Consider the following 24,421-nt stretch of genomic DNA (forward strand, 5'->3'; position numbering starts at 1 on the left):
TGCCTCAGCCTCCCGAGTAGCTGGGATTACAGGCATGCACCACCATGCCCGGCTAATTTTTTCTATATATTTTTAGTTGTCCAATTAATTTCTTTATATTTTTAGTAGAGACGGGGTCTCGCTCTTGCCTCAGGCTGGTTTTGAACTCCTGAGCTCAAACAATCCTCCCGCCTCAGCCTCCCAGAGAGCTAGGATTATAGGCGTGAGCCACCGCGCCCGGCCACCACTGGTTCTTAATCTAACAACTTCCTTACTTCAAACCTAAGGTGAGGTGCTTACAAAGTCAGTAGATAACATATCCAGATAGTTCATTCCTTCTCACCCCCCTTTCCCTACTTCTTGGCATCAGTTCTCACTTTGGCTTCTATTAATAGATTAGACAAATCTGGTCTCTTCCTTTTATCTCTTTCCCTTACCCTAGTTTATCAACTGTATAATTAATGTGCTTGAAGAACAGCGCTAATTATAGCTACGAAATAATGAGAAAAGCATTGGATTTGGAATCAGGAGGTAGTTTAAAATTTTAGCTTTATCGTTTACTAGCTGTAATATCTCTGATTATCATTTTATTACAAAAAGGAAGTTTCCCCTTTTTGAAAACAAGGACAGTGTCTTTCGACTCAAAGTGGGGCAAAGCATGGCACGTTTATTATATCCAAATTCTAAATTTTGTAGTAAGTTAAGCAAAGAAAACATGAGTGTCACCCTAAATTAATGTTCCCTTCTGCTAAACAAAATCTGAACTTTATAACTAACTTTCAAAACTCTCTAATACCTTAACTAATGTAAATTTTTTTACTACAAAAAACACCTGTTCGTAATAAAAATTTAAACCAATGTATCAGATTACAAAATTAAATGAGAATACTCCTTATCAATCCTATTCTCCAGAGGCAACCACTATTAGTGGTTTCATGTACCACCTTCACGGACTTCTTCTATGTATAAGTGGCCATTTACATACAGGTATATTTTCCCTTTTTTGCCCATCCTATAAATAGTGTTCTACAGCATGGAATTTTCATTTCATCTATCAATGGAATCAATCTCCTAATGACAAACATTTTGGTTGTTTATTTTGCTATTTAGCATAATGTTGTAACCAATATCTTCTTACATATGTCCTGGTATATAACACAACTAACTGGTTACCGCTTGTACAAAGACAAGCTGTTTTACTGGTATATCTATTATATACCCGGCCACCTTAATGAACATCTTAGATTTTGTTAGGTGATAATCTGCAAATAATATTTTTGCTCTCCTTATATTTATTCCTTACTTCTTTCTCAACGTACTCGTATTTTAACTTTAAAAAAGTAGGAATGAATGGCTATTGAATCACATAAAATTTATTTTCAGCAACTAAGATATATCACATGTAGACATCTAGAAGGCAACTCTGAATGTAAGACAATTTTTTCATTTTCCCACTGAGAAAGAGGAACTAAAAAAAAACAGAAAACCATTTTTACCAAGTTGAATATATTTTAATATTTAAACTTTAAGAAATGTGAATGAACTATCCACAGTTACCTAACTTGTTAAACACCTAAACAAGATTGCATATTACATAAATAAATTCAGAAATATTGCTCCTTGCCCCCAAACTATTCACATGTTAGACAGTGTCTTTATTTTCACTGCAGCTATATTGTAAACGCTCTCGCAGGTTTCTGGTATAACATAACACTTTCCCTCTAAGTTGTGTCTTGAGGTAAAAATTACACTGACAAACACCTGTTTGAATATTATTAGGATAGTTGGATTTTTTTTTTGCATTTGTCTTATAGGTTTACATCCATGTAACCTTTGTATTAACTTCTTAAAGTGATCTTTAAACAAATTGTGTACGATGACATACAGTACTTGAAATAGTAAAGTCATATTCCCAAGTGTAAGGACCAAATCTACGTTTAATTTCTTGGCTCTAAGAAAAAAAATCCTGTCAGATTTCCAACCACACTATTTAAGGTCCTTGCAGGCACATTTGTTCTCACCTGTCATATGTGATTTCATTAACATTTTGTTGGTTGTTCAAAATAAAAGACAATGAGAGCCCTGTAACATCAGAGTATGTTAAAGCTGCGGTCCCCAACCCCTGGGCCTCAGCCTACTACTGTCCCGTAGCCTCTTAGGAAACGGGCCACGCATCATCACCTCAGCTCCGCCCCTGCCTCCCACCCCTCCATCGTGGAAAAATTGTCTTCCATGAAACTGGTCCCTGGTGCCAAAAAAGTTGGGGACTCCTGTTAAAGGTCTGAATACACAGTGATTCTTCTCTTTTCTAAAGGATAAATTTGAGGAAAAATCCCCACTTTATTTTTGGGCATATGGTAATCATATCCCCGTGTCCCCACCCCAGCCTCATTAATTGGGAACCATGCTCACATCAAAATTTAGACTCTATCAACTATTTCCTGAACTTATACCCTCACATATTTACATTCTAGCTAAAGTGAACTAAAGGTACCTTTGTTTTTATCCTATAGTTTTCTACCTTTGTGCCTTCTGCCTTGCTCACATTACCCTTTTTTCCTTCTTTTGGCCTGAAATATTCTTTTTTTTTTTTTGAGACTGTTTCACTCTGTTGCCTGGGCTAGAGTGCTATGGCATCAGCCTAACTCACAGCAACTTCAAACTCCTGGGCTCCAGAGATCCTCCTGCCTCAGCCTCCCGGGTAGCTGGGACTACAGGCATGCGCCACCATGCCCAACTAATTTTTTCTATGTATATTTTTAGCTGTCCAGCTAATGTCTATCTATTTTTTTTAGTAGAGACAGGATCTCACTCTTGCTCAGGCTGGTCTCAAACTCCTGAGCTCAAACGATTCAGCCACTTTGGCCTCCCAGAGTGCTGAAATATTCTTTATTTCTATATCTGAGTCTAACTTATAATCAGAATCCAGTTCAAATGCCATCTCTTTCATAGTATTCCTGATATCCCTCTTCCTGCTTGGGAGAGATGTTAATTTCTCTCTCTCCTTTTTTTTTTTGAGTCAATTGGGTAGTAGGTAAATGGTGAGCTGTGGAGTCACCATATTTGGATTTAAATTCTATTCCTATCTCTCATAAGCTGTAAGTTTCGGTAAGTTACTCAGCTTCTCCAGGTCTCAGCTTTCCCATTAGTAAAACAGAAATAACGTTAGCACCTATACTTAAAAGAGGTCTTATAAGGATTAAATGGAAACATAAAGTGCTTTGTACGTTATACATAATGTTAGCTATTACCCTATTTGTTCTGTAGGAATTTATAAGTGTTTACTATTTTATTTAAATCCCTTAATGTAGTCATATCTTGACCATCTTGGTATACGTTCAATATCTGAACTCAATTAGGGGAAAAAACTGAGCAGTTTTATGGATATATTCCCTCATTTTTTGTTTAAGATAATTGAGAGGCACCTATGCCAGTTGTACCTTAGGGCACTTAGGGGGAAGTGGCACCTCTAGGTATGCCGAAAGTACGTGGTGATCTACTGTGCACAACCCCACTGGCTAGTATTCAGCCAGGCAGGGATGGTTTATCGTAGCAGTTTGGTATCATGCTTTGCCTAAACTTGCCTCATGAAACCAGTTCAAACAGCCTTTACTGACTGTGTAGTACGTGGTAGACATGGGTGCTTGATAAAAAATGTTCATGAGGCTCCACTGAACAGAAAACTAAGAATACTGTCTGTACCTCAAGACTCTACAGGTACTTTTATGGAAGAAATTCTTAAGTTAGTAGGGTAGTTCACAACTTTATGGCCACAAAGTTTTCCTGTAGGAGGAATTATTTTTGGTGCCCCATTAAAATACAGCAGATTACTATAAATGACTCTTGACAAAAACATGAAAAAAGCAATCCCTCATTTACTATGTTTCAGAAACCCACAAATAAAGTAAATTTCAGCTGAAGTACATTTCCTTTTTTTTTTAATTTCAGAATATTACGGAGGCACAAAGGCTTTGGTCACGTAAATTGCCTTTGCACAGCCCGACTCAAAGCTACAAGCCTGCCCATCCCCCGGACAGTGCATTAAGTGTGAATTTACCCATTCCCTCTGCCCCCATCCCACCTGCCCAATCCCCAGTGAATATTACTTCCATATGTGCACTTAAGTGTTGATCAATTAGTACCAATTTAATGGTGAGTACATGCGGTGTTTGTTTTTTCCATTCTTGTGATACTTCACTTAGAAGAATGGCTCGAGCTCCATCCAGGATAATATAAGAGGTGTTAGTTTGCCACTGTTTTTTATGGCTGAGCAGTACTCCACAGCATACATATACCACATTTTATTAATAGACTCATGGATTGATGGGCACGTGAGTTGTTTCCACATCTTTGCAACTGTGAATTGTGCTGCCATATAAACATTCGAGTGCAGATGTCTTTTTTTCCTTTGGGTAAATCCCCAGTAGTGGGATTGCTGGATCTAAAGTACATTTCTTTCCTCACTATAATAAAACTAGAGATAGGGTTCCCTGAGGTGGGGTTGGGACCTGACTGTGTATAAGACAAAAATCATGTCTAATAACCAACTCTATCCATATAGTACAAAAAGTTTCAAACCTTTCTTTCTTTTTAATGTGGAATTTCAATAACTACAACAAACAAATGTAGCTTCTGGGGTACCTCTGCAGAATTATAAGTCCCTGCAGAACTTTATTCTGGGAATCTTGAATTCTGGTTATATAGCTCCCTTATTGTCCAAGTGACCTTGGAAAAGTTAAATATTCTAGACTGCATACACTTCTTACATAAATTGAGGGTTCAGTTTCATGATTCTACTCAACATATGCGATAAAAATATCTAAAATGAAAACATCACTGAAACAGAAATTAATTTTTGTTTGTGCTGTAGAGTATTTAACTATATTTTTTCCCAGAAGAGTTAACTAATTCTTTTAATCTGACATTTATGGTACTGCTCTCTTCAACACTCATATGCTATTGAACTCAATGGCTCGTTTCACTACTTCTTCATTTAGTAGTAAGTATACATACGTATGTCCAATTATAAGATACTTAACAAATTTCTTTGGAAAAGGAAAAACAGAGCATACACTTAAATTTGCTCAGTTTACTGGTGTTAGTCTATGTACAAAGATAAGCAAATTAGAAGACTGTTACCCATGACAGGACTTTTATCCTCAACCAGTTTTATGTGATCTGTAATTTGTATTCTAATTAGCAACTGTTAATAGAATAAAATAGAATTTGTTAAGGTTGGCAAAAATATGACTACCTGAATTTAACCATAATTATACATAAATTCAAACATTTGTTTGGAAGAAAGGGCAGGAGCCAGACAACGTATATAACAATTCCCAGCCCTTAAGTTCCACAAAATAGAAATGCTGATCACTGGGTGAATGTATATATAACCAAACTAATCAATTCTGCCTGTACAAAATGCTTTAAACTGATTTTTATTTTGTACGAGGAACATCTCATCTTAAATCACGATCAAATGACTACGTGACCACATGCTGGACTAGAAGAGGGTCATTTGTAATTAAGAATTAAAAGCTTTGTTTCACAATTAATATAAACGGAAGCCAATTTATAATTTGGTGGTTGAAAAATATATTTGAGGAACTATCAATGAAATAGTTCATTAGGAAGTTTGTATTACACATATGGTGACTATAAATTTTACTTAGAACAGCTAACAAATATTCAATTATGCCAAAAAAGCATTATTCCCATGCAAATAATTACTATAAACTAATGCCAGCAATGAACTATAGATATTTAATTATAGAATTATCAGTTTTACTGTTGAATACATCAGGATTGTACTAATGTCTTAAGTTCCTTGAACCTTCTGGAACAAACTTCTCAAATTAGAAGTTAATAAAAATTTGTAAAATATGTTCCTGAAGGAATCCTCATTTTCAGGGGGTTCCTGTATATACATGTTAAATAAATCTGATAGCTTTTCTTTTATTAAAAAAGAGTTCCTGAGGCTGGGTGTAGTAGCTTATGCCTGTAATCCTAGAACTTTGGGAGGCTGAGGCAGGAGGATTGCTCTGAGCTCAGGAGCTTGAGCTCAGGAGTTCGAGACCAGCCTGAGCAAGAGTGAGATCCGTCTCTGCAAAAATTAGAAAAAATTAGTCAAGTGTGGTCATGTGTGCCTGTAGTCCCAGCTACTCAGGAGGCTGAGGGAGGAGGATTGCTTGAGCCCCAGAGTTTGAGGTTGCAGTGAGTTATGATGACACCACTGCCTCTAAGCCTGGGTGACCAGAGCAAGATTCTGTTTCAAAAAAAGTTGCTGAAATTGTTGTGCTTAGGCTTTGTCAGGATAAAATCTGATACCTCATCCCACAGATTAGAATTTAAAAAGGCTACAGGATCATTATAGGCAAGCACAATGAAGGTAAAGACAAAATGCTCGTATGTGGACAAGTCATAAACATAAGTGGAAACAAACTGATGTTCTTTGTACTGTTAAATTATGTGTAAAATCATCTGTTTAAGAAGGTAGGTAGATTATAACATATCAGTAACAATGATTCTTTTAAATTTTAATATCTACTAAATTGTTCAAAAATACATTAAACGAAAGATTTTCTAAATTTCTAAACTATGTGCCCATGCAGTATAAGAACTTCTAAAATGTTGCTGAACACAAGAAATGTTATGCCTTTTAATTTTCCTATAAAAAACTCAGCAAGCCATCTACATCAGGAATCTAATTCACAAAAGATGTACACCAGTGTTTTGGCTACTGCTAAACAAAGCAGCAACACATTGTTCTTACCTGTTGAGGATGCTGTATGGACTGTGAAGATGAAACCCCTGTTAAGCTACTTGAGGACGGCTGACCCTGGCTCTGCCCCTGTGCCTGAAGGAAAGAAGTGAACACGACGAATTAGAGAACGCCTAAAGTAAGTGTATAAGAGGTAAGGCTTTTGCAATCAATATTTAAGCTCCTGAGAGTTTGCTTGATCAAAATGAAACATTAGCTTGATTATATACAGTATATGCCTCTGGGGCATCTTCTGTAAGAAAAGTTTACAGCAGGATCCTATCACAGAACATCTTTTGATCCCATCCCATGTAAAAACCCTTGACAGTTAAAACCTAACCTACCATTGCTGCTCAGGCTATAATTTTAGCTGGCTAGAATAGTCAGATTCATAATAAATTGTTACTGGAAATATAATAATCAGGAAAAAAGTGGTAAGACTACCAATGTGAAAATTTTATCTGAACAATTAAAGAAAAAAAGATATTTGATAATGCAAATTTGGCTATTTTTGCTACTTACAATGCCAAGGTTTATAAAAAAAAATCTAAAAAATCAACTTATTATCAACTGCTATGTACCTAGAGCAATGCCTGTCATCCAAGGGCAATTTTGCCAGCCCCAGGGGGCATTTGGCAATATGTAGACACATTTCTGGTTGTCACAACTAGGGGAGATGGTTGCCACTAGCATCTAGGAGGTATAGACCAAAGATGTTGCTAAATATTCTACAATGCACAGAACAGCTCTCAACAACAAAGAATTATCCAACACCAAATGTCAACAGTGTTGAGTTTGAGAAACCCTGACTAGCGTGCTCCAGTTATCAAGAAGTCTAAATTAAAATAAATGAGAAAATGAGAAATACATTCAGGACTATATGTAGGTTAAGGAAATGAAAAGACTACCACCTTTGTTGGTCCGTTTCAGTTTAGAAGGGGTTCACTGAAGCTTACGGGGATATATCACATTCCACTGCAGCTCAATCACTGTAAGTATTCACTCCCTCTGCAGCATGTCTGTAAATTAACTACCTAGTATTTGAAATCTTACTTTGGAAAGTTTAAAAAAGAATGGCTGGTAATACATTAATTATTTATGGTAGGGGCTGCAACTTGAATATTGATGTGAGTATACCACATGCCCACGAAGTGTCTTTTCAAGTTTCTTGATCTTTTTGTTTCTTCATACTACTTTAAATAATGGATACTTCATACACATTTCAGGGTTATTCCCCTGATGGGGGAAGTACATAGGAAGAGAGCAGAAAGAAGAACACATAGTAAGTTATAAAAGAGTGGAATATTTAGAATATCCGAATGAGGCCTTGAATATACAATTGCATAGTTTCCTATATAGATTTTATAAGATGCATTTGATAAAATATATTAAAAGATTGTATGAAATAGTCAACGATGACCCTACTTCTTGAATTCTATTCTATACATTACTTTATTTGCATGAGGGTGGGTGTATGTGTTCATACACAAAAACAACTAAATTTAAATTTTTTGTGGAAAAAAAACAAGGCCTGAGATGTCTAATGTCTCTTAGCTTGTAATATATATTATAAATTCTTAAAAAACTAAGCCCACCACCCATTAAATTGTTAATTGCTAAAAATTAGAATCAGTCCTTAATTTTACTAACATTTTATTTGCAGATATAATACAAATAATTTTGACTTGTTTGACTGATGCCATTTTAAAAAGGCAAATCCCTAAGATGTTTCCTTTTTGTCTTTTTAGACCTTTCCACATTAATAAAAATTCTATGAATTCTTAACACTATTCCAAAAAAGTATTCCCTATTTTCCATTCTTTTCATTTTATGGAAAAAATAAAAAAGTTATCCCTTACATATTTTTTTAAACTTGTTTAAAGGCAGAAAGTAATACTTGACATTAGTATTCCTAAATACTCAATGCTGAGTCAATCTTACATTATAGACATTCACATTTTCACTACTGGTTGAAAATATTATAATATACATAGGGATAGAAGTCATTTAAAAAAATTTTTTTTTTTTTGGTAGAGACGAGGTCTCGCTGTGTAGCCCAGGCTGGTCTTGAACTCCTGGCCTCAAGCGATCCTCCCTCCTCAGCCTCCCAAAGTGCTGGGATTACAGGTGTGAGCCACCACACCGGGCCAGAAGTCACTGGTTTTGATGAGTGACTAAAATCCTAGTTTTTGTGTTCTCTTTTCCAAGGGTTTACACATAGAATAGGTAAAATCAGGTAGAATTTCTTGTGTTTTGTTTTTAAATACAAGTAGTCTATAATTCCCCCAAAGATAGGGAAATTGTACTGATAAGATTAAACAATATTCCTCATAAATCCATGATTCAGAGAAATGAGAGAAAATTTAAATGTAACAGTTCATAGAAGGGTAGTTTAAAAGAATTGTTGAAGTTTTCCTATAACCTGTGGTTGGAGTGCAGATCCTCCTGAAGAAAATGAGGCAGTTAAGACCTGCTGAGATGTAGTTCCTTGGGGAAAACAGAAGAAAAGTGGGGATTCTTGTAACACTGTCTGAGGCAGACGGATAAAGGGTACTGAGACGTCAGAGCCAAGAGATGCAGCTGCTCCCCCTGTAGGGGGAGGTGACTGAAAATCACTGGGGTCTGAAGAAGTGATTTGTGAGGAATCACTGGAATATTCTGGGCTTCCTATTGGCCAGTTCTGTCCAAAAGGCTCTACCACAGAAACGGTCAATTCTGGGGCATGGTAATTATGCTGTTCTTCAGTCACAGGCTGCAGGTGGCCATGTAATCCAACTGACTGAGGCGGCGGTTCTTCCAGATTCAAGTCCACTGCAACCTGTCGATTTCGGTACGCACGTTGAGGTAGAATTCCACCTCCTTCTCCTGAAGAGGAGCTTGGTGTGTGAACGTGAAATTCAAACACAGAGCTGCTTCTGCTCTCATTGCTATGAGTTAACACAGCGGGTGCAGAATGAGGAACAAAGACAGGGTGAAATTTCAAACGTGTAGCATCTACACTGATAGGTGCAGAAATACTAGAGAGGGGAGATCCTGGACTCAATCCAGAATCTAATCTTAAATTCTGAAGGTGTCCTACCAGAAAAGCCTGTCCAGATGGCAATTCCAAGACAGAACTTGAGGCAGGGCCTCCTTGTACTGGCTTCTGTTCAGGTATCTGTTTCATAGGACTTGACGGTACTTGTGAGTTGTATGGAATGCTCTCATACTGGTCTGCCACCTGGGCCTGGTAATGTACCCCAGCTAGATATACTGCTTCCTGAGGAATAAAATAGTGAGCTTCTTCTGGAAATATTAGTCCAGGTCTATAGTCATTGTAAAGTTGAGTTGTTTCAAACATAGGATGGACCTGAATCTCACATGGCTCTGTAGTTACTCTACTGGCTGTAGTACCCAACATAACTACAGCCTCTGGTGTCCAGTTTGTTGGGCTGCCACCAGGTGGAAGAAGATTTTGGCCAACAGTCCTCAGCAGGGGTTGGAAGTGGTGAGTTTGGGCTTCCAGGAAGGAGGTGCTCTTACGCCGCTGGGAAATGGCTACTTTCGGTGGACAGGTGGGAGGTGGTGAAAAAGAAACTGGACGTTCATGAATAGTTGGGAAAAATATCTGTGATTCTGGGTATGTTGGGGTCCCCCCAAACGGATGCGCCATGGACTGAGGCTGTATCAACATGAATAAGACAAGTAATTCATACATTCATATGTGAAATTACATCAGACATGCACAACTGGGTAGCTTTGTGTAACCCTATGAAATGGTTACACCAAATTTATAATCTATAAAGAAATAATGCTTTTAGAAATTATGTGCATAGTAAAAATCCATTAAATACATCCAGGGCCAAAAAAAACAACCTGTGGGACTCTTTGCATTAGATTAGAGCTGCTTTCCCACGACATTCCTCTCTCAAAGAAATGGAAGAATTAAACTTTCTAAGTGATTAATTTTTTTTACCCATAATTAATATGTTCACTTTTAAGAAGTAATGTAAATTACATCAATGGAAAAAGAGTTAAAGGAAGAGTGAGAATTAAAAGAAGGCAATAAAAGCCCAACTATTTCTATAACGTAAGTATATTTTAATTTAAGCTACTGTACTAAATCTTCCTATATTCTATACTCTTATTATCCTGTGCTGTGTTAGAGACTCCAGTGTTATTTTCTTATCAAATAATAGGATGCCTTCTGACTAGAAATCAGAAGAGTTTTTTGGTGGACAGTAACAGGCATACAACTTGACTAGTGACAATAATGTGTTTCTCCTGTTTATCCCAAACTAGATGCAATTAATAGTTTTACTATGTGAAACATGTTACAGAAGACAAATCACCAAATGTCCACTTTTCTGGTTCTAGGTAAGTGTTGAATAACCATGAATTCTCTGATTCTGATATCTGGTGTTCAAACCAGGTGAAAGGGACAACAGAAATGATAGCCAACTTGATTTAACAGCATTTTTTGTTAACAAAAGCAGTTCTAGTTTTAAGACTCTAAATTTAGAAACCTAGCTTGTCAAATGCAAATAATACAAAATGTAATACTTCACTATCATGTACTTCCTTTTAAAAGAGATCAGCTTCATTCTTTCAATAAGGATGATCCCTATATCAAGTTAGCAATGTGGCTCAACTCTTCATAAAAACTAAAAGAGGATTTCTATTTTGAATCAGAATGCTCATTTTACTGTTGTTTACTAATGGTGTGTCCCAAAGCTATGAAACATTGTATAGTTAATCATTCTCCTAAGTAAAAATCTGAAAATTCTGGGTTTGCTAGTTCAGAAAGTTAACTATATTCTGTAACTGGAAAAGCAGCAGCAAGGTCCCACAGTGCTTGAAACAATTTTAAAATACAGATCTTTTATGGATATCAATGGAGCCAAACAAAGTCATACACACTATGTATGTATCTAATGCATTCATTAGAGCCAAGGCCCCATCCTATTCAACATAAGAAAAAAATACTTCCGTGAAGGAACACTAAGTAGCCTTTTAGCATGCTGACACATCACTTCATACGAATGATTACATTAAAATCAACTGTGACTTCTCGATTGTTCGTTGCTGACTATGGTAAGAAATGGGCTCATTCAGCTTCACTTAGTGTCCCCTTAGAATAAAGTGGGGAGAAAACATTATTTGGGTAATGTTTGATAAAAACTTGCTTTTATTTTCTTCTTCTTTTTTTTAACAGGAGTATCAGACAGAAAAACTTGCTTTAAGGCAACAATGAGATTAAAATTAAATACACATTTTTTAACTAGGATATGAAAATGCAAGGATTTTATGTCAGTGGGGGACAGGAAGATATAATAAAAGCTAAATTTTACTGGGCACATGATATGTGCCAAGGACATCATAAGCCTTCTCTCTCATTACTTCCTTGCTTTTTATTCCCCTTTAAAGTCTCATTACAAAGTTTCCTGTAGGAATAAAGGTATCCTAAAAGCAAGTTCAGTCCTGTTCTTTATTCAATTTTTATTAAAATTCTTGATGCCTGGATGTATTCATTGGTAATAATTTTTCATTTGTCAGAAAGTTTACAGTTACATACAGTACTGACAAAGAGGGAAGGCAGGCTGGAGCGTCGGCGCTTGCGTTGAGAGGCAGAGTGCATGGGCAGGACGCTCTCCAATGCTTTAGAAAGCTTTTCGGCAAAACTTTCCTCAGGGACAGTCCGAGAGAGGGAAGGAGAAAGAGGTGCATACAGCACTGGTGGTGGGGTGGAAGGAGTACTGGGTGAGATGCGGGACAGAGAGGGAGCGGCAGAAAGATGAGGAACACAAACCAACATGCTACGGCCACGATGAGGCTAAACAAAAAACAAACACACACATGAAAAACATGGTACTTTGAAAACAAAACAACCAAACTGGTAACAGGGCATAGTTGCATAAAGAAATGTTCCATTCAATCCCAATTCCACAATTTTTTTTTTTTAAGGAGAGATATAACTCCCCAAAGGACACCTGGCAGATCAAAACTATTCTCTCTATTCTGTTGGTCAAATACAGGTTTTTTACAATAATGATCAATTACCATCCTAAATATTCTGAAATAACACCAACTGTTATGAGTGTATGTGTAAGAATGACAAATTGACTGAAGGGAGCAGACAGGGAAAACAATGAATATTGCCTTATAGTTTTGGCAAACATAAAGATTAAACAAGAATGAATTCTGTTAGTTTAAAGCACATTATAAGATGTAGAAGATTTTACTATTGAATTATTTAGCAGGAGCTCCGGAAATCTCAGAAAATGATTCTCATTTCTATTTTAGAAGGCATCAGACTAAAGAGGTTGTTGGCTCACAGCATTTTATTTCTTATACTTGCTGATCTTCATTTACAAAGGTAAAAAGTCATTATTTACTAGGAAAAAGTTTAGCTTTCTAGAAGAAATTCACAACTGGATATAGGAAACATTTTATCTTTATGGAGTCAATGGAAAAATATCTTCAATTTGATTCTCTAAAGAGTAACTTCAAAAATTTTTCAGACATACCAGAGATTTTGCTTAGGTTTACAAAGTTTGGAGAACCTTAACAGAAAGAGTTTAATACAGCTAATAAGCAGTCTAAAACTGTAAGGGTGTCTTGAGCAAGTTTATTCTTTTTTAGATATTGTGAACTATGTAACTAGTTACATTTTATTTTTGAAAACTGGCTGCCTAGAATGCTTTGAGCCAAATTTGTGGCCTACCAGTAGCAAGTATATAGGCATCATCATATAGTTACTTAGTTTCATCCCTCATTCCATTTTTCTCCAGCCTTGTTTTTCTTTTATTCTAATTTTTAAAATTTCACTTATAATTTGTATATTATTATAAGCCACAGTAAGTTCTTTCTGGAATGAAACAGGAACAGAATTATAAAATTTTTAAAAATCCTTAATATTTAATAATTTTTCAGACCTTCATAGAATATTGTCATTAAAAGGCAAGAAACAGCCTGCTTTTAGTACATCAATAAACAGCTATGTTAATGGCTCAAATATTTAATATTTTCATGATAATCATTCCATTTCCTTTTCTAAAAGATTCTCAACATTCATAATCCTGCGATGAATGATGCCAAGAAACTAAAAACAGTTTTTAAAAAATCTAATTATGATCAAGGAAAAAAATCAATTAAAACAAAAGTAGCAACTTATAAGAAATGCTAATAAATAATATTTGTCAGAAGATAGAATTATATCTTCTACGCTGTCTTTATAAAGTTCTTCTACCCAATTATTTTAAAGGTTAGAAAGTAGGTTGTTAAAAAATGAGTACAAGTTTTTCTTGTGTTACTGTGGACATTCATCTTGAGACCTAGCCCAAGCAAGACTGAGCAAGGGATTCTGAAACAAATGAACATCTTTTATTCCAAGCTGTAGGATAAAGGATCAGAGCAAGCAGAAGCATTTTCTTAACAGGGAAAGATTTTCACTAAATGAAGAGCAAGAATTCCGCAAAGTTCAGACTAAAAGCTTTCTGAGAAAGAGGGGAAAATCTGTCTGCTTAAAGATCTCACTAAATATAAGTGCTATACAGTGACCACGTACTCTCTAATTCCTTTCTAAGGCAGATGATGTATTTTATTTTCCTATCAAAACTTCAAAGAGCCAACAAAAGAAATGGGGTATTATCTGATGATCTACTTTAACATTCTTTATATGAGAAGCGAGAGTGGCTAATGTAAAACATAGAATAATAATGTATTGTCTGTGTGTGTGTGTGTGTGTGTGTGTGCGTACATATACACAAGCATAAAATATTTCAGGAAATAATCTCCATAAGTTGATTCTGAAAATAAATCAGTAATAAAACAGATACCAAATAAAGGGAAAAAGCAAATGAACATATACTGGGGAAGAAACTTGTGTCCAACGCAGACTTTAAAGGCAGAAACACGTACAGCAACTGATGATTAACTAAACACAAGCGCTAAATTAAACAGTCATACAAATAAAGGATTTCTTCACTCTAGAGTACTAACATGCAGCATTCTGTAATGGTTTGAAGGTCTTACCTGTGTTTTATACAATAAGAAATCTTACAGAAAATACTTAGTAATTATTTTAATAATTAGGCTTTTGAAGAACTCTCCTTGCCCCACCCCCGAATTATCTGTATGTCCAGCTTATGCTGATTTCAACAGCTTCAACTCTTAAGTAGCTAAAGAGAGCATTACCTTTACTCAACTACAGACTAGTCTAAATCTTGTATGTAGTATGCTTCATGTAGGCATGTTAATTCCCACACATTAATGTGTATACCCCACTCTGCCTGAACTACTCTAATTATATTCTATAATAAACCTATTTCCTTTAGAAATATACCATTTATATTTTCTACTTGGATAGTAGAAAGAATTTGAATTTAACAGGTTATCCTTTTGGCTCTCATTGCAGTATCACATTCTCTTACACATTTACTTACCACACTCGAGGATGGATATATCCCATGGGGCTGAGATTGTGCTTGAGCAATAGAAGCTGTATGCCCTGGGATTGTGCCAGTAGAATGTGCCTGTTCATGTTGGGAACCATATGAAACTGTCTGTTGGCTGCTCACTCGAGATTCTGTGAAGACAGAAGATCCCTGGCCACTGTCAACCGTCCCGTCAGCTGAAGGAGAAATTGATCACACACACACAAAAAAACAGAAAAGACAAATCACAAAAAGGAGGTTCACATTTGCCCATCACATTTTAGACTCATTACATTGGGGTAAATCAGTTATTTCTTTGCACAAACCTGAACTAAATAAAAAATGAACTGTAATCATATTAAGTAGATTTCTGTATTTAAATGAGAAATCCATGTGGAAAAAAGTTTTACTATTTTTTCAAAAATTCTCTATCACAGAATCTTATCACCTAAAGAGTAATGGAAATAAAATGGAATATTAAGTAAACCTTAAGCCCAGCTTTCAAAGTCTTAACTATGCAGACAAGGGGGTTCTCATATTAAGCACATAATAGCATCAATAACTAGTGTTCTCATTAGTTTTTGGTCTGTACACTGTTCGGCTTTGCTAAAAGAGCTCGACCAGATTAATGGGTTCAATTTTAAATAGCTAACTTGTTCATTCTTCATTATAATTCTATTTTAAGAAACTATGCAAAGTAGAAACCTATAAATTGGAACTTCCAAGTTGTTGGAGTCAGCCTGTAAAATTATTTTATATCCTAATCACATTTCCTCACTGCCCCACTGTTCTGTGCTATTAGTCTTGGACGTAGGATTAAAGAGAAGCTAGATGACAACCATTTCAAGTTTTTCATTATACATTTGATTCATAATTCAAAACCAAAAAGCCAGTGCAAAATGATAAGCAAGATAAGAAGTCAATTAGGAGCATCATTAGCATATTTGTCCACCTCCCAAAATACTTACATAACACAGACAGAGTAGGCTGCGGGTACTGCAATTGTTGATGTTGATCTGCCTCAGGTTCTTCAGGTTCTACTTGTGTAGAAACTGAAGCTGAAGTGGTGGAAGCAGCAGGTACACCGCTGCTAGCAGAAGGAAGCTGCTTGACTCCTGTCTGGGATGCACTGGATTGTTGTTCTACCTGCTGTTTGAGATTGCTCTCTTCCTGCTTTCTTTTTTCTTGCTCCTCTCGCACCAACTGCCGCTGCTCTCGTTTCCTCTTAATTAATGACACTCTGTCTTTGATAGCTTTAGCCATGGTCTTGTGATCACCTTCACAGACATACCCAGACTCTACCTACAGGATAAAAGGGTGTATTAGGAAGCTATAGTATATTGAAAGAAAACAACCCCAAAATACAAAAAGGCACTGTAAAAAAGTAGAGAAGAGGAGGAAGAAAGAAATCTCTCAGGACTGGTTTTAACCAAACTGTAAACTTACTGGTCTGCACTGTGCATTTTCTCACCATCTTTTAGAAACTGGCAGGGTGAGTATACCTTTACTCCTTACAACAAACAGAACAGTGGGGCACCTAAAACCACAGTTCCTAAACCAAGTAAGGTTTTCTATTCTATTCTATTCACTCTATTTCCCTCTCACACACAACCAGCATCATTGACGTGTGCTGCTTTTACTTCCTTTCACTAGGCAAAGGTTTAAACAACCTCCCCTACCCCATAAAATAATAATAATAATAATAATTAGCTATTTTAGGTACTGTGGCAAGTCTAAAATTGGTGAAGAGTTTCCTTTTGGAAAAGTGATCTTTCAGACATACTTTAAATAATGATACACTGAAGCCCGCCTACTAATAATTGATCTTGAAAAATCTCTTCAAAGTAAAAACAATTTATGATCCTATGTCTATTTATAGGGTTTATCCAGATAACTGAGCAAAAGCTAATAAATCAATATTTAGAAACATAAGTTGTCAAACTACCTGAAGAAGCTTATACAAGTTAGGAGTCCTTATAGGCCTTCAAAATGACTTCAGAATGTATTCTAGCTCTACCGACCTCATCCATCCATCCCTGTATCTATATATCTTCTCTCAAATAAAAACAACTTTAAAAATGACTACAAAATCCAACATCCGTTATAAAAACAACACAAAAAAGTACAAAGAAAGGAGTTAAATAAAAATCATAGGAAAATCCTACTATTCAAAGGGTAGCTGGGGCCAACACAATTCTGTGCCAATGGAATATGCCACACATACCACTTCATATTTTTGCTCAACAGTATTAACGGACATAAACCTACATAAATTTTAAAATGGCTGATTAGTGTCAATTTACCATTTCTTGAGCAACATCTTCTGGGACATCTCTCTCCAAGTCAAAGGAAAATTCAATGGCTTCATTGTCTTTGTATTTTCCCTTTAATTTCTTAATATCTTCAATACGTAGCCATAATTTAATGGCTATCTTTTCTCCATCATCTTCTTCTGCTAATTCTACCCGTACCCCTGTTTCCTCCTGGAAGAAGGCATGGTTCAAAAGGTCTTTGATGGAATATCTTCCAAAGAGAATGAAAAGAAAAGGAACAAAATTAATATACTATTAGTTTGAAAAGATAATTTTCAAATGTGGCTGATTATTGTTATTCCTAAGAAGAAAAAATAAATGTGAAAAGAAAAACAAAGGAAAGTTTCTCACTCATTTTTTCATTTTTAATTTTTTATATTATTATTTTTTTTTAGAGATAGGATCTCACTCTTGCTCAAGCTGGTCTTGAATTCCTGAGCTCAAGCAGTCCTCCTGCCTCGGCCTCCCAGAGTGCTAGGATTATAGGCGTGAGCCACCGCGCCTGGCCTCTAACTCATTTTTATATTGTTCCATTTAAGTGGTAATTACAGAGTTTTACTCCATGTTACAGAACGTAACAATCTCAGTTATGAATAAGAGCTGATGGTAATAATCTTTAAATTCAATGATCTAATCTTGTTAACAAATAGTGTACTAGTAATGGCAAGTAATACATAGAATATCAAAGCTTCAAAATACCATGTAACCATTCACATAGAATTTTATAACAAAAATATCCTCAGATATAAGATCTTGTCTGATCCTTGACCAACATCCAATGAGATACCATTTCCTGATTATTAGCAAATGGAGGCTCAGAGAGGTTGAGAATCTTGCTAATAGTTAAAAGCTGTAAATAGTGGAATCAAAACTGGAAAATATATCTTTTGATTTCTAGTTAGGTGCCTTCTACCACAGCAACCTCTATTTATCCCCAATAAATTCTCTCAATTCCTTGTTCAACAATTTGTGTACTAGGCAAGCACAAAGCTGATTGTTCAACAATCTTTTGTAGATAAAATGGTTTCAAAATACCAGTAATCTAGTAAACTGTTCCATCTAGAAAAGAAACAGTGTAATGTGTTCTAAGACTCAAAACAAATATTCCTTTGTTTATAGGAGGGAAAAGTTCTTAAAGAGATTAAGAACTCAGTGTATATAAAAATAGAAATTCAAACTAAATTTCTACTAAAAAGCCTTAAAGCCCATGATGTTAAACTCTTCCAAATAACAAAGTCATAAAAAGAATGAGATTGGAGAAGTGGAGCTATGGAATTCTTTAATTTGGTTAATATACCTGATTGCTCTCATCTTCAGGTTGTAGATTATGCTCAATTTACAAATTACATTTGTACCAGCTGGTCTTTTTCTTTTTGGGGAGGGTATGGTGGTGGTGGGGGCATAAAGTTACATTATTTTTCAAAAACAGACACTGGACCCTTGCCATGCCTAAAGGGTGATGAATCAGTTATATGGCAGATCAGATACTTGCCACTCCTGAGAAAAGTCCTCTGTTAGTACTAATGACTAAGCCAAATCTCCTCCTAAGCCTTGGGCGAAGTCTTCTCTTTTTACTCAAAGGAATTTTGATGTTTTGCTCTTCTTGAATTCTGGCATAATGACAGCAAATCAAGACCTGCACAGTTGAGCTGATTTTCAAAAGTAAAGATTTTATTTCACCTTTTAGAATTCAATGGGTAAAGGATTGGGGAACAGATTTGTTGTGCTAGAGACTAAACTCTTTCGAGTTTTATAAATCATGCTGACGCATGCTGATGTAAGTAGTTCTCATGGAATGTGGTGGCTATCCTTAAGGTGGTTCTAGTTTACTTAAAACTCTATAAAACCCCATTTTTGTAGTGTTCTAGTATATCTGATCTGAATAACCTCAATGGACAGAATCTTGCTTTTAAAAATGTTACATAGCATAAATAGAGAAGAAATTAACCATAAGTATTAAATACACCTTAGATTGAGCGTTGTACTCAGAGCACATTATGGTGTAGATTTTTGTTGAAGCATTATAAGGGTCAAAAGAGGCAACTTACCTTTCATCTTTGTTTTGCCGTATGCATCCTTCAATAATTTCCTTCACTTCAGGAATTGCTACTTTGTCAAAACTGGCTGGCTTCACCCCCTGAAAACCATAAAAAAACCAGAAACACATTAATGAAAGCAGGGCCTTTGAACTTTGTTTTTTAAATTTCCAATTAAGATCCTTATAGGTTGCCTTCTTACTATCCCGCCTTTTTTTTTTTAGTTGGATAGTGCCAATGCAGCCCCTCACGAGAAAAAAGGAAGGAACAGTTTGACAGTGCTGTCACTTACTTCCATATGTGGCAATGGAAAAATTTAGGCTGGTGTTAATATCTTCTGTTGTGTTTCAGGCAAAGGAAGTTATTGGCTAAAAATAAGGCCAAATGTTCTAATTGGTTTAGAAGATCTTTTGTTCAACCTTGTTCCCTAACATATTAATCAGTACAGTATTTCACTATTTTAAACACTGAACCTATGTGTGGGCATGAATTCACATGCTTAGTTTGGCAGCCATTATATTATTACAGTACTCTTTAACAAACTCAACTAGTACAGAAAGAGTTGAGGATTTGTATTATTTTGGCATGAAAACTAAAGGGCAAATTGCTTGCACAAATTAAACATAAAATGAAAAGCAATATATCAGATCCATATGAAAGATAAGCTTTGTAATTAATTTTGGAAGAAAACTCATTACCACCAGTTTATATGTGATACTGTATAGCAGCACCACAGTGATAGTTTTAAAGCTTCATAAAGTATAAATTCTCTAAAAATAAAGTCTCCAGGAATGTGTAGAAAATACATACAAGACATAAGAACAAAAAAATACAGTTATCTATTCCCACTCCATCTAAGTGACCACATGGGTCAAGAGTTGAAGTAGCTACATTGAGATATCGCCGAAGGGGCACTGTAAGTCTATAAACAGATAAAACAAAGGGAGTGAGGAGAAGAAAGCGTTCAGAAAAAAATTACTGAAAATATATAAATGATAATCATTTAAAGTCTTGGTGACAGATATAGTAATCTACTAAATCACAGAGATGTATGTAATCTCTCACAGATCTAAATGAAATACATCAAATGATTAGCTCTGAAGTCTTTAAATACCATAGTTTTATTCAAAGTTGGATAATTCTCATCAATTACTTGCTGTATTATTCCAAAGTCCTGATCTGGGGAATTCTACTCCTAGGGCTAACTTCAGAGCCAAAAAAACCGTGTAGCAGGGCTGAACCTAAAGTTAAACCCATATACTTAAAAGGTTTCTGGGAAGACTACAAAGATCACTATTTATATTTTCCTCTATCTTATTTTTCCAAATCTAACTACGTTTTTTCCCTTTTGTTCGTGTCTTCACATAGTTTTAATGAAAACAAGAAAATAATACTGCTGAAGCAAAAGACTGCTTTAATTGAGCAAGCTGGCATTTCAAACAGACTTTAAAAAAATAAGAACTGCTTTAAGAAAAAAGAATGGATGCTACATACTAAAAGTTCTCTGGTAGTACTAAGTACAGTCAGCCTTCTGCATCCATGGGTTCCACACCCATGGATTCAACCAATGGCAGATCGAAAATATTTGGAAAAAAATTGCAACTGCACTGAACATGTACAGATTTTTATTATTATCCCTTAAACAATACAGTATAATGACTATTTATACAGCATTTATATACCTTTACACTGCATTAGGTATTATAAGTAATCTTGAGATAATTTAAAATATACGGGGGATGTGCATAGCTTAATATGTAGATACTATGGGCCATTTTATATCAGGGACTTGAGAGCACCCTTGCATTTTGGTATCTATGGGAGGTCAAGATCCTGGAACCAATCCCCCACCGACGCTGAGGAACAAATGTATTTTGTTTTATATTTGATTTTAGTTTTCTACAATAAACATGTAAAATTGCATAAACTTTAAAAATGTTATTTATAAAAATAATGGAATCTCAAATGCAGTATATTAAGTTTGTAGAATATTCACTACTAACAAAAAAATTATCTGAATGACTGCTCTTTGGTAGAACTGGGCACTCATACATAGTTGGCCTTTGCATATAAAGACAGTTATGAATGTTACAGAAAAGTAGCTAAAGAGAATACAGAATTTTTGATGAGGAAAAATGTTCCTTCTTCCATAAGCACATACATTTCAGAGGAATGTGTTTGGACTACTGGCAGTTAAACTCTTACATATTAAGTTAATAAAGCAAACATAATTTTATCCATGCAAACATATATGCAATCATGACTTTACAAATAGGAATTCTTATTTAAATATAGAAATGATAATTGAACAAAATAGACATGATACAGCAAAATCAGTAACTGTGTACAATCTAACCTCAAGGTTATACTGCTTTTCTCAACCTATAGTCATGATTTAGGTATAGAAAATTCCATACCAATGCTATACAACATATTCAGATACCACTGCTATCTTAAAAAATGTATTATAGGTGCCAAGGTAGCCAATAAAACAGATACACCTTACCAGTCCAGCAGCTGGTATTAAAAGATTAAGACTGTTTACTGCTACCGACTTAGATACTAAAAAATGGAACAAGGAATTTCACCAGCAACTATCAGGAAGCCAGGATTATCAAAAATACCCAGGCCGGGCGCGGTGGCTCACGCCTGTAATCCTAGCTCTCTGGGAGGCCGAGGCGGGCAGATTGTTTGAGCTCAGGAGTTCGAAACCAGCCTGAGCAAGAGCGAGACCCCGTCTCTACTAAAAATAGAAAGAAATTAATTGGACAACTAAAAATATATAGAAAAAATTAGCCAGGCATGGTGGCACATGCCTGTAGTCCCAGCTACTTGGGAGGCTGAGGCAGGAAGATCACTTGAGCCCAGGAGTTTGAGGTTGCTGTGAGCTAGGATGATGCCACGGCACTCTAGCCGGGGCAACACAGTGAGACTCTGTCTCAAAAAAAAAAAAAAAAACCTAGCAGAGGAATCCTGAATCATTTAAGAAGAATATATAGGTATTGTATGTTAAAGTTGACCAAGTGAAAGTTGTGTGGAATGAGTATGAAACCTCAGACCCTAAAGTAACCCACAAAAAAGAAGGCTGCTTAAAATAAACAATTACATACTTTGATACACTCATACTCATCATACTCTAGGTTTCTTATTCTCAAAGACATGAGAACGCAATGTATTTTTTTTAAAAAGTTGGTTTAGATTATTCTAAAACATGAATTTAAGCACTGGACAGAACAAAGTAATGATAAAATGTTTTTATGATGGAAGACTTCATCTTATGAAGTCTTTTAGTTCATATACTTCAACAAACATGATCAACTTAAAGCCCAACAATCCTCCAAATATCACCCCCTTTCCTTATTCCCTGCTTTAGTTCCACTGAGTCCTATTCTAAACAGTAAAAGCAAAGTATTGCTCACCTATTCTGAACAAGGTTCAAAACCATGAACATAAAACAGTAAGTACTGAGGTAGATAAATTGGGCTAATATCTTAAACAGAACAAAAGCAAAGTTTGTTAAGGACACATAATCCTCTTACTCTACTCCTCCAGAGCCAGTAATTCACTGGCTCTACAAATATTCTTCCCTTACTTTTCTAATTTACAGAAGTTCTCTTCAGGCAGTAATACCATATTAAGTTTTCTGACATGGGATAGTAGCTTATTTCTCTTCATTAAACGTAAGTACTTCTTGAGTATCTAGTATACATCCATTACAAGAAACAAAGCCTATTTCTGCATAATCTTAAGTGGGGTAGAAAAAAATTAACAATTGTGATTCTACAAAGGCAAATCAAGAGTTTGATATAAGATAATGTTTATCAAGTACGTTGCTTTATTTGAACTAATAATAAAAACACATACACACATTAATTATAGACTTTTACTTTGAATTCTATATGCTATGTTTTCTAACTAGAAAAATAAAAGTGAATCACAACACAGTAGTCTCTCATTCAACCTTCCAGATCTTAAAAATTGTCAGTACTTGCTTTTTAAAAGCTTAAGTTTCGAATGTGTTAGGGTAACATGCAACTATCTCTTCATAAAGGCAAATTTTTTCTAATCATTTAGAATTAAGAAAAGCCTACCTCTTCCTCACACAGAATATGGTGCAAATTAATTCAATTACAGAACTTTAAATATTTTTAAAAGCATTCTGCAGTTAACAATTTCAATACTTTAACTGAAACTTTCTACAAATATCACCAAAAAGGCTACAATAAACCCTTTATATACATTGGAAATTCTTACCCACCTCATTTATACAATCCTTTTGAGGGCAGCAGCAACAATGAGAATTTATGATGACAAATACTGAACAAAAATCTTTCTTTGAAAAATCCATGAGAAAAGGCAAAATACACTTGTTTTCATTAGAGGAAAATGAGGGGAAAATGGATATGATGTAAATTAGTAAAGTAAATTTAGCCCACAGCATAAGGAAGGCAGACATCAAAATCAGACAGAAGCACTGTTTCTTGTTTAATACTAGCCATACTTCCCCAACTCTCAGACGTAAGTTTGCTCTGCTCAGCCAACAATCTAGTTATTCTAGATTTGCCCTTCAGACAAAACTACATGCTGAACAGCAGGGAAACTATTCAGTTACTGTTCCTTCTGCTTCTCTGTCAACAGTAACAGATCCCTGAACAAGCAAGATGAAGTTTTTACTTGCTCAATGCTCCACCTACTACGGAGCACAGGTTCTGCCTCCTTGACCTACTGAAACCTATCTTGGAGGCTTACCTGTATGCATACTAGAAATCCATTTATCAAAACACTCCCTTCCCTCTAATCATGTTGAAACCGAGCTTTCAAATAAAAAAGGGATTGAATTAAATGAACAAAGGGTAAACTCAGAATATATAGCCAAAAGAACACTGGACAAGGAATCACAACAGTGGGGCTGGGTTCTCG

At 35.5% G+C, this 24,421-nt stretch overlaps 2 protein-coding genes across 8 annotated transcripts in view; both read right to left on the reverse strand.

Moving 5' to 3' along the window:
• LOC105812913 (serine/threonine-protein kinase WNK1) overlaps nt 1-24,421 on the reverse strand; it is a 149,322-nt gene that overhangs the window by 28,843 nt on the left and 96,058 nt on the right. For all 7 annotated transcript variants that reach the window (XM_012647471.1, XM_012647469.1, XM_012647466.1 and 4 more), the window contains exons 5-9: nt 19,514-19,602; nt 17,457-17,676; nt 16,122-16,455; nt 15,163-15,350; nt 6,752-6,835 (exon numbers count right to left, since the gene is read on the reverse strand). In XM_012647471.1, coding sequence (XP_012502925.1) covers nt 6,752-6,835; nt 15,163-15,350; nt 16,122-16,455; nt 17,457-17,676; nt 19,514-19,602 — 915 coding nt within the window. The remainder of the gene's footprint in view (nt 1-6,751; nt 6,836-15,162; nt 15,351-16,121; nt 16,456-17,456; nt 17,677-19,513; nt 19,603-24,421) is intronic.
• LOC105812914 (serine/threonine-protein kinase WNK1) lies at nt 9,082-10,466 on the reverse strand. Its single transcript, XM_012647472.1, has one exon. It carries the CDS (start codon nt 10,434-10,436, stop codon nt 9,132-9,134), a length of 1,305 nt encoding a protein of 434 aa, XP_012502926.1. The 5' UTR covers nt 10,437-10,466; the 3' UTR covers nt 9,082-9,131.

The sequence above is a fragment of the Propithecus coquereli genome, unplaced genomic scaffold, assembly GCF_000956105.1.
Source record: "Propithecus coquereli isolate 6110/MARCELLA unplaced genomic scaffold, Pcoq_1.0 Scaffold269, whole genome shotgun sequence".
NCBI classification, from domain to species: domain Eukaryota; kingdom Metazoa; phylum Chordata; class Mammalia; order Primates; family Indriidae; genus Propithecus; species Propithecus coquereli.

What these genes read in the sequence shown, in the direction of transcription:
- LOC105812914 (XM_012647472.1), bottom strand. Translation starts at nt 10,436, where the DNA reads ATGTATGAATTACTTGTCTTATTCATGTTGATACAGCCTCAGTCCATG.